The 16,038-nt window shown below is 45.6% G+C and overlaps 1 protein-coding gene across 3 annotated transcripts in view; it reads left to right on the top strand.

The window, feature by feature from the left end:
* Positions 1-16,038, top strand: part of TBL1X (transducin beta like 1 X-linked) — a 943,441-nt gene that overhangs the window by 900,049 nt on the left and 27,354 nt on the right. For all 3 annotated transcript variants that reach the window (XM_069640382.1, XM_069640381.1, XM_069640380.1), the window contains exon 16: positions 15,559-15,660. In XM_069640382.1, coding sequence (XP_069496483.1) covers positions 15,559-15,660 — 102 coding nt within the window. The remainder of the gene's footprint in view (positions 1-15,558; positions 15,661-16,038) is intronic.

Below are 16,038 nucleotides of genomic sequence, written 5' to 3' on the forward strand. Positions count from 1 at the left end.
GACCGAGAGCGCAGTTAACACCAGCGAGGCCCCACGCTCGAAACAAAATACCTCTCCCGACCCTCGGCGCCAGGCGTCGAAAGTCTCCGGGGCCTCTAAGGGGCAGGGAAAACATTTTTCCACGCACGGGGAGGGAGGGAAACAGCGGAAAGCTCAGCCTTCCACTCCTGTAAGACCATCCTTCCACCCCAAGCAGACAGATAAACATAAATCTACTGGGACAGCAACATCCAGCAAGGGTACCCTTGATAAGTCCTCTAAGTTGCCTACTAAAGTCATACCCTGTTCCAAAGAATGGTCCAGTGAGGACATAGACAGGGTCATGTCAAGAATGTCTTCCTTAGCGGATTTTTATGACAAAAACCCAGAACATTTCCTTTCGTATGACCCTCAAGGGGCCACACCCTCAGGCTCCTCTGATCCTATCCCCCTAAGTAAAAAGGCCCGGGTCGAAAGACCTGACCCCTTCGAGGTGCAGCCTTACTCTACTCCATACTCTACTCCACACCCCAATTACCAAGAACAACCTTTCCCTGAAGGGGACCAGGAGTTTTCAATTATGGAGGAACGAACCGGGTCTGAATACTATGCGGAGGATGAGGACCTGGAGGAGGTAGAAGATGAGGAAATTTACAGAGTAGATTCCCAGGTAGAGAGCGAAGCCCCAGTTACCGACTCGCCAGTTGATAACCAACCCCTCCTTAATGAAGTTCTTGCTCGCGCAGCAGAACATTTTCACATCGACACCCACGGTGTACAGGAGGAAAGGGACTTCGCAGAAGAGTTGGTGGGAGAGAGGAGGCCGGTCGCTCAGACCATCCCTATCCTTAAATCCATCCAACGTAGAATAGATCCATCCCTGGTGAATCCTAACCTCACCAGAGCCGTCAACCCCAGAGTCGAAAAACTTTTTCGGGCATCCCAGTCTGACCCTCTTTATATAAGAGGTCATCTTAAACCAGACTCCCTAGTGGTTACCAACACTCGGAAGAGGGCTGGGACACCCTTATCGTCGTCAGAAGCTCCTCCCGACAAGGAGAGCAAAAGACTGTACGGGTTTGGCAGGAAGGTAGCCTCAACGTCCGCCTACCAAGCAAGGATTGCTAACTCCACCACCCTGTTGGCAAGTTACAACTGCCATCAATGGGAAGAGGTCGCGGCGCTCATAGCCTCTGCTCCTGAACCGTTAAAGGGCCAGTTGGCTCGGATCTCGGCAGAAGGGAGAGCCGTGTCTGGTTGCATTTTGAAAGCAACTTTCGACGCTGCAGACAACGCAGGAAGATTGATAGCAGAAGGTACTGTTATCAAGAGACATGCGTGGTTACGGCAGTCGGGGTTCAAGACAGAAACACAGGCGTCATTAATAGACAAGCCGGTGGAACCAGATCTATTGTTTGGGAAAGCGGTCGAAGACGCACTTAAAAATGCCAAGGACGAGTACGAGACTCTCAAATCCCTTGGCCAGCTTACCAACAAACCCCCGAACCAGAGGGGGAACAGTAATTTTCGTCGCCCACGCGGCCAAAATTCACAAAGAGGCAACTATGCCCAAGGACAGGGTACACAATGGAACAACAACCAGCAGTCTACCCAAAGTTACAGTAAAGGTAACAAGAGAGGTCGTGGAAGAGGCAGAGGCAGCCCCAACAAGGGAGGTGGCACGCCTCCGCCAAAGCAGTGACGCTCAGTTCAGGGTCCCTTCTCACGCAACCCCAGTAGGGGGACGCATTTCCAACTTCACCCAGGCTTGGGAAGGGATCACCTCAGACAGATGGGTGCTGTCAACAGTGTCCGCAGGATATTGTATAGAATTACTGCAGCGTCCCCGGAACCACCCTCCACGACAAAGAATACACTCCTTAGAACATCAGAAGATCCTTCTCGAGGAGATCGCCATTCTGCTAGAAAAGGACGCGATAGAACTCGTCCCAGGACACCAGGTAAACAAGGGTATCTATTCAACTTACTTCCTTGTGCCAAAGAAAGATTTGACAATGCGCCCAGTATTGGACTTACGGCCTGCCAACAAGTATGTCAAGCCCCAAAAATTCCGTATGACCACGCTACAAGAGGTAATCCCCCTCCTAAAAAAGGGGGATTACATGGCAACCTTGGATATGAAAGATGCTTATTTTCATATTTCCATGCTCCCAGCGCACAGAAAATACTTGCGCTTCAAGGTGGACAGTCGCCACTACCAATTCAAGGTACTGCCCTTCGGGATAGCTTCAGCACCAAGGGTATTCACCAAGGTACTGGCGGTGGCAGCTTCACACCTACGCAGGGAGGCAATCCCAGTGTACCCTTATCTGGACGACTGGCTCATAACGGGGGAAACCCCAGGAATTTGCAGGTCAAACATTCAGAGGACTATCGACCTCCTCCACGAATTAGGCTTCTCTATCAACGAGAAGAAGTCAAGTCTGGTGCCAAGCACCTCAAAACAGTTCCTAGGTGCAATCCTAGATACTCAGAAAGGGTTGACCTTCCCTTCAGAAGAGAGAATTCGGAATATACTACTGCAAATTCCACATTATTAGTCAGGTCAACAAATAACGGTACGCAAAGCAATGCGGTTACTGGGCATGATGGCGTCATGCATTTACCTGGTCCCCCACGCGCGTCTGCGCATGCGTCCCATGCAGGAATGGTTGGCGAAACAGTGGTCTCAGGCAAGTGGCCAGTGGGACGATCTAGTGGTCGTTTCGCCAACACTCGTACAGAGCTTACACTGGTGGACAAGAGAGAATCTTGCAAGGGGAAAACCCTTTTACGATCCCGAAGTACAGGCAGTGGTGACTACAGATGCATGCCTGACTGGGTGGGGAGCTCACCATCTCCACCACACAGCTCAGGGTCTCTGGTCTCACTCAGTAGCCAAGAACCACATCAACCTGCTAGAGCTTCTGGCAGTATTCCGAGCGCTTCGGGCGTTCGAGCCCCATCTGCTAAACTTGTCGGTACAGATCCAGACGGACAGCACGACAGCCATGTTCTATCTGAACAAACAAGGAGGGACTCGTTCGCCAAATCTGTCCAAGCTTGCCCAGAAAATCTGGATATGGGAACTCAGACGGAACATCTTCCTGTCATCACAACATGTTCCAGGGGAGCTCAATTCCCTAGCGGATGCCCTAAGCAGAGACTCCCTCCCAGAAGAACACGAATGGGTCCTTCACAGAGATATCGTAGAAGATCTCTTCTCTCAGTGGGGTTTCCCCACTATAGACCTATTCGCCACAAGCGAAAACAAACAATGCCCAGGATTTGCATCCAGGTTCCCCCAGCCAGACTCCCAAGGGAACACCCTGTGGATGAACTGGTCAGGGATGTTTGCGTACGCTTTTCCACCAACCCCTCTCATCAGAAAGGTGGTGTACAAGATGAACAAGGAATCGATGACGCTCATCCTAGTTGCTCCCATGTGGGCGAGACAACCATGGTTTCCACACCTACGCAGGATGGCGCTGTGCGAGCCCATCAAACTCCCAGCCTGGTACAACCTACTGTCCCAGCAACAAGGTCTAACAGTGCACCAGGAACCCAACTCAATGAACCTAGCAGCATGGCTCCTGAGGTCATAGAGTTTGGCCATCTCAATTTACCACAGAGGTGTATGGACATCCTAAAAGAATCCAGGAAACCAAACACAAGGCACTGTTACTTTGACAAGTGGAAGAGATTCGTTATTTGGTGCCAGAATAAACAAATCAACCCAGTTGATTGCACTCCTTCCAACGTGGTAACATACATGCTCCACCTGCTGGATGCAGGGTTGGTTTTTAACTCTCTGAAAGTACACCTGGCAGCCCTCTCGGCTTACACCACATCCCATAACAAAGTATCGTGGTGGAAAGTACCAGTAGTTAAAGCCTTCATGGAAGGAGTAAAGAGACTTCACCCTCCTATTTCGAACCCACCGCCAGGATGGGACCTCAATGTGGTGCTAGCTAAGCTCATGGGGCCCCCTTTCGAACCCATGCATAAAAGTAGTCTCAAACACCTGACTTATAAAACGGCCTTCTTAGTAGCCATTACCTCCATAAGAAGGGTCAGTGAAATTCAGGCTCTGTCAGTGCAAGATCCTTTCTTTATTATCCACAAAGACAAACTGGTTTTACGCACACACCCTAGGTTCTCACCTAAAGTTATATCTAAATTCCATGTAAACCAGTCCATCGAGCTTCCGACTTTCTTCCAGAACCCGCAAAGCTCGGCTGAGGTGAAACTACACACCCTTGATGTGCGTAGGGCGGTCCTCTACTATGTAAATAAGACCAGACCGCTAAGAAAAACAGATCAACTGTTTGTCTCCGTAGCTACAGGCAGAGAGGGGGATCGCGTCTCTAAAGGCGCGATCTCGAAGTGGATTATCAACTGTATACAGCTGTGTTACTCTCTTTCTGAAAAAACTCTGCCTTTTACGCCAAGGGCCCATTCTACTAGAGGCATTGGTGCCACTCTGGCTTTCATTGCAAATGTTCCCCTCGACACCATTTGCAAAGCAGCTACTTGGAGCTCCATTCACACTTTTACTCAGCATTACTGCATTGACACTCATTCCAAGACAGATACACAAGTGGGACAAGCGGTTCTAAGACACCTGTTTGCTCATGACCCTTCTCACATCCCACCTCCTTCTTCGGGTACTGCTCGCTAATCTATGCACAGCATGTGATCTAAGCAGATTCCACAAGCCTCAGAAGGGATACATTACTCACCGTAATCGTATTTCTGATGCTTGTATCTGCTTAGATTCACATGCGACCCACCCTTCCTCCCCTCCGAGAGAAGGCGCATGATTGCTTGTAGTCTTACCTTTCTGTCTATCTGCTTGGATTATCTGTACTCACGCTACTCCTCATGCTTCCTCATGTCAGAAAAAATACAATCTGAGGATCCCAGACGCGTGAGGGATCTTGGGTACAGTGGACGTCACACTAGGGATAGTATTACTGGCACGCCTGTGTCGACGCCCATTTTCGAGTTTCGAAAAACAAACTGTAATACTCCGCAGCTTCCACTAGATGTCGGCCTATGCACAGCATGTGAATCTAAGCAGATACAAGCATCAGAAATACGATTACGGTGAGTAATGTATCCCATATATATATATATATATATATATATATATATATATATATATATATATATATATATATATAATCACACTTTATAATAAATTAATAATTGAATATCACACTTAATCTGAGCAGTAATCAATAATGGATAGTCTGGCACTAGCACACTTCTTTATAATCAATGATGAGTGGTTATAGGATGGATAAGATAGCAACAATGCTTTTATGGTTTCAAATGGATGCAAGGTGGAATGAAAATGCAGTACAGAAAAAAAACTTGATAGGATTTCAGCAAAAGACAATGTAATCACTTTTCTCTGGCAATTCACTCCCCCCCCTTTATGCAATGCAAGGAAATGGAAGGAAAGCACACAGTTCTCAGAAATGCAATCAAATGTAATTCAGTTCACGCCAGCAAGCTTAGAGAAAACAGGTATGAGTTTGAAATACAGGCAAAAGTGCTTTGAATATGGTGACAATGCAGTGAGAAATATGCTGAAAATGCTTTTAATTCCCTTCAGGAGGTTCAGGGTGAGTGGTATCTAGTTAATATGAGTTCAGACTCACTCTAGCAATGATTCAGGGATGGTTCTTAAGAGGCAAACAAATTTTTAGTAAGGAAAGAGATGACTGCTGATGGTTACACGTGGCTGGATTCTTAACCAAATCGCGGTAAAATTCGCAAGTGCGTGAATCGTGATTGCGGAGAAAGTATAAGGAGTAGAAAGTCCAAGTTCCTAGCCCAAACGGTTACGGAGTTATGAACGATTTTGTGAAGGTTGTTTTTCGAATTTAAAGTAACTCAAATTGACAGGTGACGGCTTTTAAAAATGACAGGTGACAGCTATGCGGCTGCAGAATTGACAAGTGACAGGAGGCAGTTCTACTTAGATTAAATAGATTGAATTATATTATTTTAACTAAGAGATTGGTTCTGCACAGTTCTGCTAGGTACTCACTATATATTTTTGAATTAGGCCTCGCCACGGATCTGGTCAGGTTTTAGACTGGACTCCGGTTCTGGTCTCGGCACTTCACAGTGATCTGGGTCAGCTCTCTGGTTCTGCTAACAGTGGTCTGGGTCAGCTCTGGATCTCTGGCCTCTGGTTCTGGATCTTGCTCTGCTTTATCTGGGTACAGCACTGCTTCTGGATCTTTCTGCACAACTTTCTCTGGACCCAGCGCTGATCTGCACGGCTCCTGGATGCTGCTACCGCTGTTAGGTTTGCTGGATGCTGAGGCCTACTGAGAAGGGTTCTCAGTTTGTGGGTTTAGGCCCTTGCTTTGAGTTCTGAATCAAGTTCTTTGGAGTTTTAAAGTCTAAGTGTTGAATCTGGTATCTTCTGGAGGTTGTATGGTCCGGCAGAGCGCGTTGCAGCAAATGGATTTGAATGTCCTCTCTAGCTTCCAGTGGCTCTTTTTATGTCTTTTGAAAGTGGGTGTGTGTGCAGCATCACTAGCCAGCCCCTCTTTCAACTTGTCATTGGCCCAATTCTCCCCTCTACCATGATTGGGGAAGGAACTGTGACTCGGAGTGATGCTGTAGGTTTTATGGGTCAGAGGATCCTCCCCTGGTCAGTTTGCCCACAAATCTATATTTGATCAAAATACACATTTCTCAAATACATAGTGGTTTGTCACCATGAGTTATACATCTTTCTTAGAATCATATTCTGGCCAACAGGGGTGTGTCTTTTCAGGTCACATGGTGTAGAGACCAGTTTATCCAGTTTCTGCCAAGCTCAGAGACCCTGCCCCTCCCAGCTTCTGCCAAGAGGAAGCTATTTTACGGCCACCCTGATAAACCATCTGCCTGGGCCCAGGACAGGCCTTTGTTCAACTCCCTGTAGCTGCTCCACCCCTAATCTAATCAGAGAGGTGACAACTCCTTTTGGCCAGGGGAAGAGTGGCTGAGCAGGTTTTAACTCCTGTGGGGGTAGATGTCAGGCAGAATTCAGTTTCATTAAGCCAGGTTTCAGATAAAATGTCACTTTTTGTTCCCCAGTTTAAGTCCAGACAATTTTTACATATGCAGCTAGAATGCTGATTCTAAGTTCAAAACTATGACATTTCAACAGTGACAAACTATGTGACACTCAAAGTAGGTCACTCAGTTAATTTAAACATTTTTGATTTTTTTTTGGTAGTTTTAAATCCAGTTTCAGTTAGGCTGCTGCAGACCTGCAGAGCTCAGCCAGTCTTGTTATGAACATTGTTTTGGGGTTCTTCAACTTCCCAGATTTAGTATGCACACATACTTCATTCTGCCAGATGTCCGCTGGTGTTCAGTGAGATTTTTGGATGTGTTGCAATGTTTGAAAATAGGCATTTTGAGCTGGCATTCAGAGAAACAAAAGGTGATTTTCAAGTGCGGTTTTTCCTTTGGCACACATTTCACTCATGGCACCCCGGCCCATCCTGCTCGCACTGGTGGGTGGCAAGTTAGGCAACCATTTTAGTGTGCACAAACTGCGTGGTTCTCCTAGATTCTGGCGCACATGTGGGCTTTTTGGCCATCTTGGTTTTTCTAAGCCCACAGCACCAAATGTTGCAGCATGATAGCTCAAACGTGGGTCAGGACACCCAACATTCTGTTGGAGCGAATGTGGTATTGGAGAGAGAGTGAAAGGGGGTCGGCAGTGTGAATGTGAAACAGGTGGCAGTAGTTTTAGTGTAGGAAGCATTTGTTAAGTGGTTGTTAATGGGAGAAGAGCAGTGGTAGTAGTGGAAGGGGAGTAGTGGTAGGACTAGTACTCTGATTAGAGTAATACTTGGGTGAGAGGAGGAATAGAGGGGAAGAGTGGTGATGGTAGTGGAGAACAAGACCTATATCAAAGGGTGGTGGCCGGAGGAAGATGTAGTGGAACACTAGAGGAACAGAAGATTGGCAGGAAGTGGTCTAGGAAAGGAGGGCAAACCAGAGTAGCAGGGCAAAGTGAAACTGAGCGTGACTGGTCCTGGACAGATCCTACAGAGTAAGTGCAGGCATGTGTTCCCAAATCCCTATAGAACACTAAGCGGGTCTAGGGTAGGGGCAGTTAAAGTCCCAGAGGGAATCAGTGAGTCAGCATTTATGGAAACCCCTTTGGACCAAGTGCAGAAAAGCAGCCAGTAAAGGTTACTGCTGAAGCCTGAGCTAGTGTGGACAACCCAAGGGAGACAGAGTGGGATGGCCCTAGTGTCACTCCAAAATCCCCTGATCAGCCGGTGCCCTGTATCAACCAACCTGCTGGTCCCAGCCTTGCTTCAGAAAATATTACCCTGCCTGTTGGTAAATTTAGAATAAAAGCCCTAAGACTCTCTACCAGGCTCAGTGTGGGTCTGTGACATAACTCACTGGAGAATTTATTAGATCAGCGCTCTATTGACAAATTGAAAGTAATTAAAGAGAATTAATGTTTCTGTAAAGAAATATGTTTGCAGGCATGAACGATCTAATACTCAGCCACTTCACAGCACAGTATTTGATCACCTTTTCAGACCCGATTTTGAGTAAATAGTTGAAGCAGATTTCACATTTGCACTTGCATCGTACTTAATTTGGTGCAGAAGTGCTCCAACTTCAGAACTAAAGTTACTTAGTTTTAACCTAAACCATTTTAATGTAAGCATTTTTGGTTTGGTTGCTAAACCTTTCTCTGTATATTTATTTCTCCAGCACACAGTCTCTTTTGGTGACAGAGCAATGTCAGTGTTCTGCTTCCACTCATGCTCTCGTATCTGCCTTCTTGTTATCATAATTCAATTTGCGTTGCAGTTTTCAAATCATGTAGGTCCAAGCATGTAACGTATGTCCTGCATTGGTGTGCCCTAACCCAATTGCCTGTTTTTCTACTTTCAAACAGATCCAGCTTTTACTTTGGAGACTTATGGGGCAAAGTATTTCAAGTCTGTGTTACCAGAAACATAAATGACTATATTTATATTCTGTCCTGGAAATTTGGCAAAAGCAGCATCGGGACTTATTGAGGGGTAGACTATATTGCACCAAGCAAGCTAATATGTGGGCCCAACCCCTCTGTAGGAAGTTCTCCAACCAGAACATTTTGAAACAATGATATGAATGGAGACCTGTACATAAAAAGTAGCAGAACATAATAAAAAACATTTAACATCTTTACTGCAAATTACTGTAGGGGGTGACAATGAGGGAGGGGTAGGGACTAGGAGAGGGGATAAGAGGATGAGAAAAGTAGCATTCTCAGTTTTCTAATGTAACACTTATGACTGTTCATAGCTCGCTTCAAAGCACTTGGACTAGAGAGCAGAAGAAAGTTGGAATTTACTTTTATTCTCATTAGTTTATTGAGAAAGAGCATGCACTGGCAATGCTAGTTTAGTTAAATTGAGTAGAAGGCAGAGAAATATCTGAATGCCCTGATCCTAAACTTCCAGGAGATCTCAGACACTCTATCTGCAGTGAACTCTGCTCATAGTTAAAATGACTAAAAACTGAACAATGATGGACTTGAAAATGCATGACATTTCGAAATATTCAGTCACTTGAGAGTAAGTGACCTTCCCTGAGAGGAAGGGTTAAGCAGTGTCTCTTTCAGGACAAGCAGTATCTTTTTGACCTGCCAGAAGTGAATGTCAGCAGCAGAGTGCCTTCAAATAGACACTTCTTTAGGACGATGGGGGAGTGTACATTTTCTTGCTGAAAAGTGTAGGCACTTGAGGAGCAGAGTGACCAGCATCTGGTCCCGTCTCTGTGTAAGGTGAGCAAGGAGCCCTTATCACAAGGAGTACTATTTCATCAGTGTGTACTGGTATATTGGACCAAATGAATTTTGACCTTTTAAGGGGAAGTACGATGTTCCCCCGTATCCAGGATGTTCCCAACTAGGACTTCTATGTATGGGTGTAGGTGCCTATAACCAGGGATCTGCCATTTTATGCCCAACCATGTTCTAGGTTAATCCAGACTAAATCACCCTATTGTTTATTTCTCACATGTCTAGTAATATGCCATCCCCCATCAGGGTTGCCTACAGCACCATTCATTAGAACATAGTTCTCATTGCTACAAATACAAGCTCATGTGTGTAGACCTTGTTCTCTTGGTAACAAAGACATTGGTCTACAAATATCACCTGTCTTTAGTGTTTCTTTGTCTGTTCTTTGTACCTACCTCTGCTACAGTCAACACAAAGTCCCTCTAGAACAGGGACTCAACACTGTGTGTTGGTGTCGGGGATGCACTGTTCGGCAGGAACAGGGACCCCTCATTACCTGAGCTAGGTGATATACCAGAGCCGGTCCTACCCTAGATACGGGGGTGGCGGGGCAATCTCTACCCTCCCTGGGTGTGCACTGTATGTCGTCTGGTACTGCTGTCCCCTCCATAATGCCCATCGGTCCCTCTTCTGGCCAGAGTCCTTTTATTTTAACCAAAACTCCCACAATGTAACTGGGCTCAGCCCCGAAAACCCAGACTCAAACTGGAATTCAGAACAGACTTGGAATGGACTGGTATTTTTCCTGCCAAAAAATGAGACCCAGAATACCTGACTGACCAGCCCCAGAATTGCCCAAGGGGAATGGTGGGGCAACAGAAACCAAACAAAGTGAGAAGGGGCTGCAAGGTAAGGGGAAGACACAGAATTCCTCCCCAAACCCAATTTAAACCGAAACTCCCTGGTCCATAGAGAAAGCTATAAGGAATAAAACTGCATGAGCCATATGGCACCCACCCTATAAATGGAGATTGACAAAGAGGTGGGGCTAAAAGTCTTCTTGATGTCTTGACCACAGAGATGTTTAGCTTAGCTGGAGGTTGGTCAAGGGGAGCATGTGGCTAGTGGACCAATGGGAGCCAGGGGGGGTGTTAAAATAGGGAATGCTGTGCTATAAAAGCCCAAATAGCACAGAGGAGATTGAAAGGTGTGCGACTGGGGTCAAGTGGAGCAGTGGTGGGTGGACCAAGACGTCGAGCGAAGGGTGCATTGGAGTGTTGATGAGACTGTTCTGATAGACTGAAGGTAATGTTTTGTGTGAAGGAGGATGGTACCAGTAGTGTGGTGAGGCGTGGGGGTGAGGCTGTAAAAGGTAGCAAAGAGAGAATGTGGGGGAGAGGTATATGAAGATTTAGAGAGGCTGTGAGTGAGTGTAAAACATGTCTGGGGCTCCTTGTGGTCTTGCTGAAGGAATGTGACCAAGCTGTACAGGCTGGAGCGCCCCTATTGGGGTGGGACCAGTGCTTTAAAAGGAAATACAGAAGTGCAGGTACTCCCTTTCCCAACGTACCTGCTTACTATTGAGAAGTGTTGGTACTCCTCCATTAAATGTATTGGCTTCCTGCTGAAAAGTGATGGTACAATGTCGTCCAAATAAAAGAAGTGCAGGTACTGAGGATCGGCAAGTACCTGCCCATTTAAAGCACTGGGTGGGACCAATCTTGATTTTCATATGGTCTTTCCCCTTTCTATAATGGCTTGCCAAGTGAAGGACAATGGTCTCCCATGGCGATGCCTGGGGTGTTGAGATTTAGTCTAAACCTTCCAGCCACCACCTTTTTGTTGTACTAATTTGCAGTGACCATTACTGATATGCATTGTGGCTCCAGCTTCATGAAAGTAATTTACAGTGACCATTACCATCATAGATTGTAGTTCTAGCTTCATGAAGTGATTTACAGTGACCATACTGGCACAGATTGCTGGGCACGAATTGATGTAGTAACACTGTGTCTACTTGGTATTAGGTAACCCACATTTTGGTATAGGGCTGTACTACACAAGTTTGTAGTGTGTCTGCTACAACTCTACAGCTCATATTAACCCCTCTTGCTCAATGAAATTCGCAAACACTAGTAGCCATGTAACACTTATACTCAAGGTTTCGGTTATAAATAGTTATTTATTTAACATCAATTTTTAAATAAGCGTTCATTAAAAAGGGAAAGGTATGTAAGCATCAAATATACTTTAAACTACGTTTCCACAATCAGCATAAGCTTAGTAGATACTCTATAGAGATGCTTTTTACACACTTCCTACACCCGGAGGTGACTTCATTCACAAGGACAATAATGGCATTTGTATATCACCAGTCCACTTTGCAGATTCTGAGGTTGCAGAAAGGAAAGGTTAAAGGAAGTTAAAAGGTTCAACAGTTTCTCAGGACCAGAAGCTGTTACACTTGTGGAGAGCAGAGCTGAAATCAACGCTAAGAAAGGTAGCCACTGTATGTCTCAACTGAGAAGAGCAAAGCTAAAGACACTGAGGTAAATACCCACGTCTGAACAGTACCTCTGCTTTGAAGAAGAGTGGTCGAGCTGGATTCTGTCCTGTTGCAGTAATGCATATCCTGGGTTCTTCAGCCTGTCATGGAGACAAGGAGGGATGTCTGGAAGACCCCTACGCCAGCAATTTGGAAGTCGTTGGCAGCTACAGCTCTTTTCGGATCAGCAGCACTTTGCAGTTTCAGCGTGCAGTAAACAGCACCACCACGGATCTTGGATACAGGTTGGGCTTCCTTCCCTCCTTGAGTCCTGCACTCGGGGACTCGAGCTCTGGTCATCCTGCTTCTGGGGGGGTCCTTCGGAGACTCCTGGAGCTAAGCGCTGCATTGTGGACGTTTCACTCGACTATGGAATTCTCGACACCTGGCACTCGGTTCCTGCAACAGCAAAGAAGTACAGCCAGTCGGGGAAGATGGTCCAGTGGAGTTCGTCTCGGGGTAAGTTGGTCCCACTAACCCAAGGGAAGAAGTTGCCCCTAGTGGAGCTTCTTGTCGATCAGAAAAACGAGTTTCAGCACAGCAGTGGGGCTTCACCGGGCAATTCAAGGGCCCAGGAGGAATGCAGCAAGCTTCATTCACGGTTTCTTCATCGGGTGTTCTTCCCAGTGGTCGACTCTGCGCTAGTTTCAAATCCCTTGCCTTTTAAGCAGGTTTCTCCCATTCATGCACAGCCTAGGCTGTCACTCGAACAGCAGGGTGGCTATTCTTAAAGGAAAGCCAGCCAATCAGGACTGGTTGCAGTCAGGCCCTCCTAGAGAGAAACTACTACAGGGGAGTTTTGGGAACCTCCCTCACTTCCTGCCCTTCCAGACACACTGGAGCCAGAGGCGGGTTTCAGGACTGAAGCCCGCCAAAGGCAAAACGAACAAAGGGCTCAAACCTGACTTGGCGCACACAGAGTAAAACACAAAGACCTCACAAACAGAAAATGGCAAAAAAAGACCAGGGCCATTTTGACAAAATGGTCATCCATGGGTGCTATACTGCAGTTGAGGGTTCAGCCTGTGGTAAAAACGCACAATGGTAGGAAAATTGAGCCACTGCCATCAGCCATTTAAAGTAGTAAGGGTAACTGTTAGGGAGAATTCTCATAAATGTTCTAATTCCCTTCACCTTGGAGAACCAGGGAGAACATATTAAGCATCTGTTCCACATGAAAGGCTAGTATGCCACCATCAGACAAAAGAAGAAAGCTTGCCTATGAACATTGTGGACAAACAGGACATAGTTAAGAAAATTAAGACCTCGGCATAACAGGCTGCCCCATCTTCAGATAGCACCATTAAGGACAATTTTGAGACCCAGGCCCATTTCCTAGCGGCCCTGTCCAACAGCTTGTTTCAGACCTCTTTCCTCCATGAGCTAAATAACTGCATCAGACACTCCTTAAAAGCTTTCTGATAACCCATTGCCATTACATCTTTTTATTGATAGAATTCTGGAAACAATGGCCATGTCTGAACTTCTCCAAAACCAGCGGCTTACTACACGACAAACAATATGGCTTCTTACTTATGAGGGGGCATATAGTAAGCTCACCTCTTTCAGAGTTGAAACCTCTTTGAGTGATGAACTCCTGCCATCTTTTGATAACCGCCCTCATGTCCTCATCATGCTTGAGGTATCCTCCATCAATCCTTCTTGACTGCCTGAATAGTACTCTGGACATTAACGACTGCACCCTCATGCAGATGTCATCCTTTCTTCTGGATACCATTGTTCAGGTCTATTCTGTACCTTCCATAACCAGCATTACTAACTGTGGGGTTCCCCCGGTGCTTCATCCTCTTCCGCCCATGGTTTAATACCAATCTGACACACCTTTCTTGGAATCTTTCCCTTTTCCTGCTCCTTCCTATCTTACACTAATGACACATAGATTGCTGGTAGATGGCCAATCTGGTTGTCCATGAAAAAAACAAATACAGAAAAAAGAATGGAGAAAGGACCGATTTATTTGGTCGAATAAACAAAATTCCTACTTGCCTTTTGCATTTTATTTTAAAGAAAAATGTGGGGGAGACCCCTCCACCCTCCTTACCCCACTACCTTAACTAATACCCTTACCCCACACCTATATTTTAATAAAACTGCACCAAAATTTCGAAAAGAATCTGCCAAAATAATTCGGTAATTTCTTCCTCTATTTATTTTGGATTCGTTTTTTTCTGCGGATGCCGGCCATTCTCCCCACAAGTACTCCAGTCAGACCATGCTCAAAGAAAGTAAGTTTGGCGACTTTACGATCAGTTCTGCTGGTGGTCTTCTCTGAAACACTCGCCTGCCCTCAGAAAAGAGAAGTCACCTCCATTTTAGTAAAGGGCTAAAAACTCTACTCCTCTAGGAAATCTTTAACACCAAAGTGTGGTCCCTGTGCTTCCTACCTGCCGCACCACTGGGACCTCTTTCTGACGGTGGCCACATTTGGTCCCTGCCTGCTGGACCCAGCATCCTTGGAGTCCCGGCCCTCTTGGGCTTGCTACGCTTGCACTTTTCTCAGCACTTGTCTGTTGCTGTGTCCCAGGGAGGTGGTAGCTACGCGGCTCATGTCTGATCGGGTAGCTGCTATTGGTAACACTAAGGTCTCTGTTGTTGTGGTTGTCTTAATTTGGAATCATGCATGTGCCCTCACTTAACCTTTGCCCATTCCCCCTGCACTTAGTGGATCTGAATGAGCAGGGGTGTGAAGGTCTTTCTCTCTGCATTCCACCCGCACCTTACAAGTTCATTAGACCAATTACTTAAACAAGGGATTATTTCACAAACTGAAAGAGCACAGGCAGGGATCTTGTTTGTTAAAATCTTTATCTTGTCCCTATTCTGTAGTTGCATGTGTTTACTGTGATTGTCTTCATAAGTAAATCTGCATAACGCAAGGTGGTTTTATTTGCGTTCACTTCCAGTGAAACTTTAAAAATAATCAAATCCGGTCTCATTTTGACACTTTCCTTATCATTCAGGGTGCTGTATTTCAGCAACTGCTACGTAGCCAAAGTGCTAAATGGCCAAAAAGAGTTCCGAAGTCAAGTTTGAAAATGTATTGGACGATGGAAACCATGATCAAACACAATAACTTCTTTGTGTGAACTATGAAGCTTTCAGCCAATTTAATATACATTATTTAAAGTGCATTAAGTATTTAGATGTGACGCATCAATCACAAAATGAAAAGGCAATTTAAAAATGAATGCATCTTAAAATCTGTTGTGAACATGTGAATTTCTCTCCTTTTTAGAATGGCGCTTTAGTAAATAGCTACAGAGGCACTGGAGGAATATTTGAAGTGTGTTGGAATGCTAGAGGCGATAAAGTGGGAGCAAGTGCATCGGATGGCTCGGTAATATTTGTGTTCATTTCTACTTCTTGGAATTGCATTAGTTTTAGAATTCTGTGTTTTCTATCATGCAGAACACATTTATATGTAGGTGTTAAAGTACTTGTAATTGCCAATGAGTTGCCTCCTTACATTATGCGCATGATCAGTGGGATTATAAACATACTCTGTTGACATTGGTAAAATAACTATTGTACAGAAACCTTTCTGCTCTCTTCTTGCCTGGAAATATTCGAAGAAATTGATTAAATAACATAGTTGACACATTGGTCTTGATGGTTGAAGTTGGGGTTTCCCAGTTTTATATTTAGAATGCACACGTGGGGCGACACTTACAACTCCTCAGGAAAACGAATGCCCAAAGCTGTAAATCTAAGGAGT

This window comes from Ambystoma mexicanum, chromosome 7q (assembly GCF_040938575.1).
Source record: "Ambystoma mexicanum isolate Mex_15411 chromosome 7q, UKY_AmexF1_1, whole genome shotgun sequence".
Classification (NCBI taxonomy): domain Eukaryota; kingdom Metazoa; phylum Chordata; class Amphibia; order Caudata; family Ambystomatidae; genus Ambystoma; species Ambystoma mexicanum.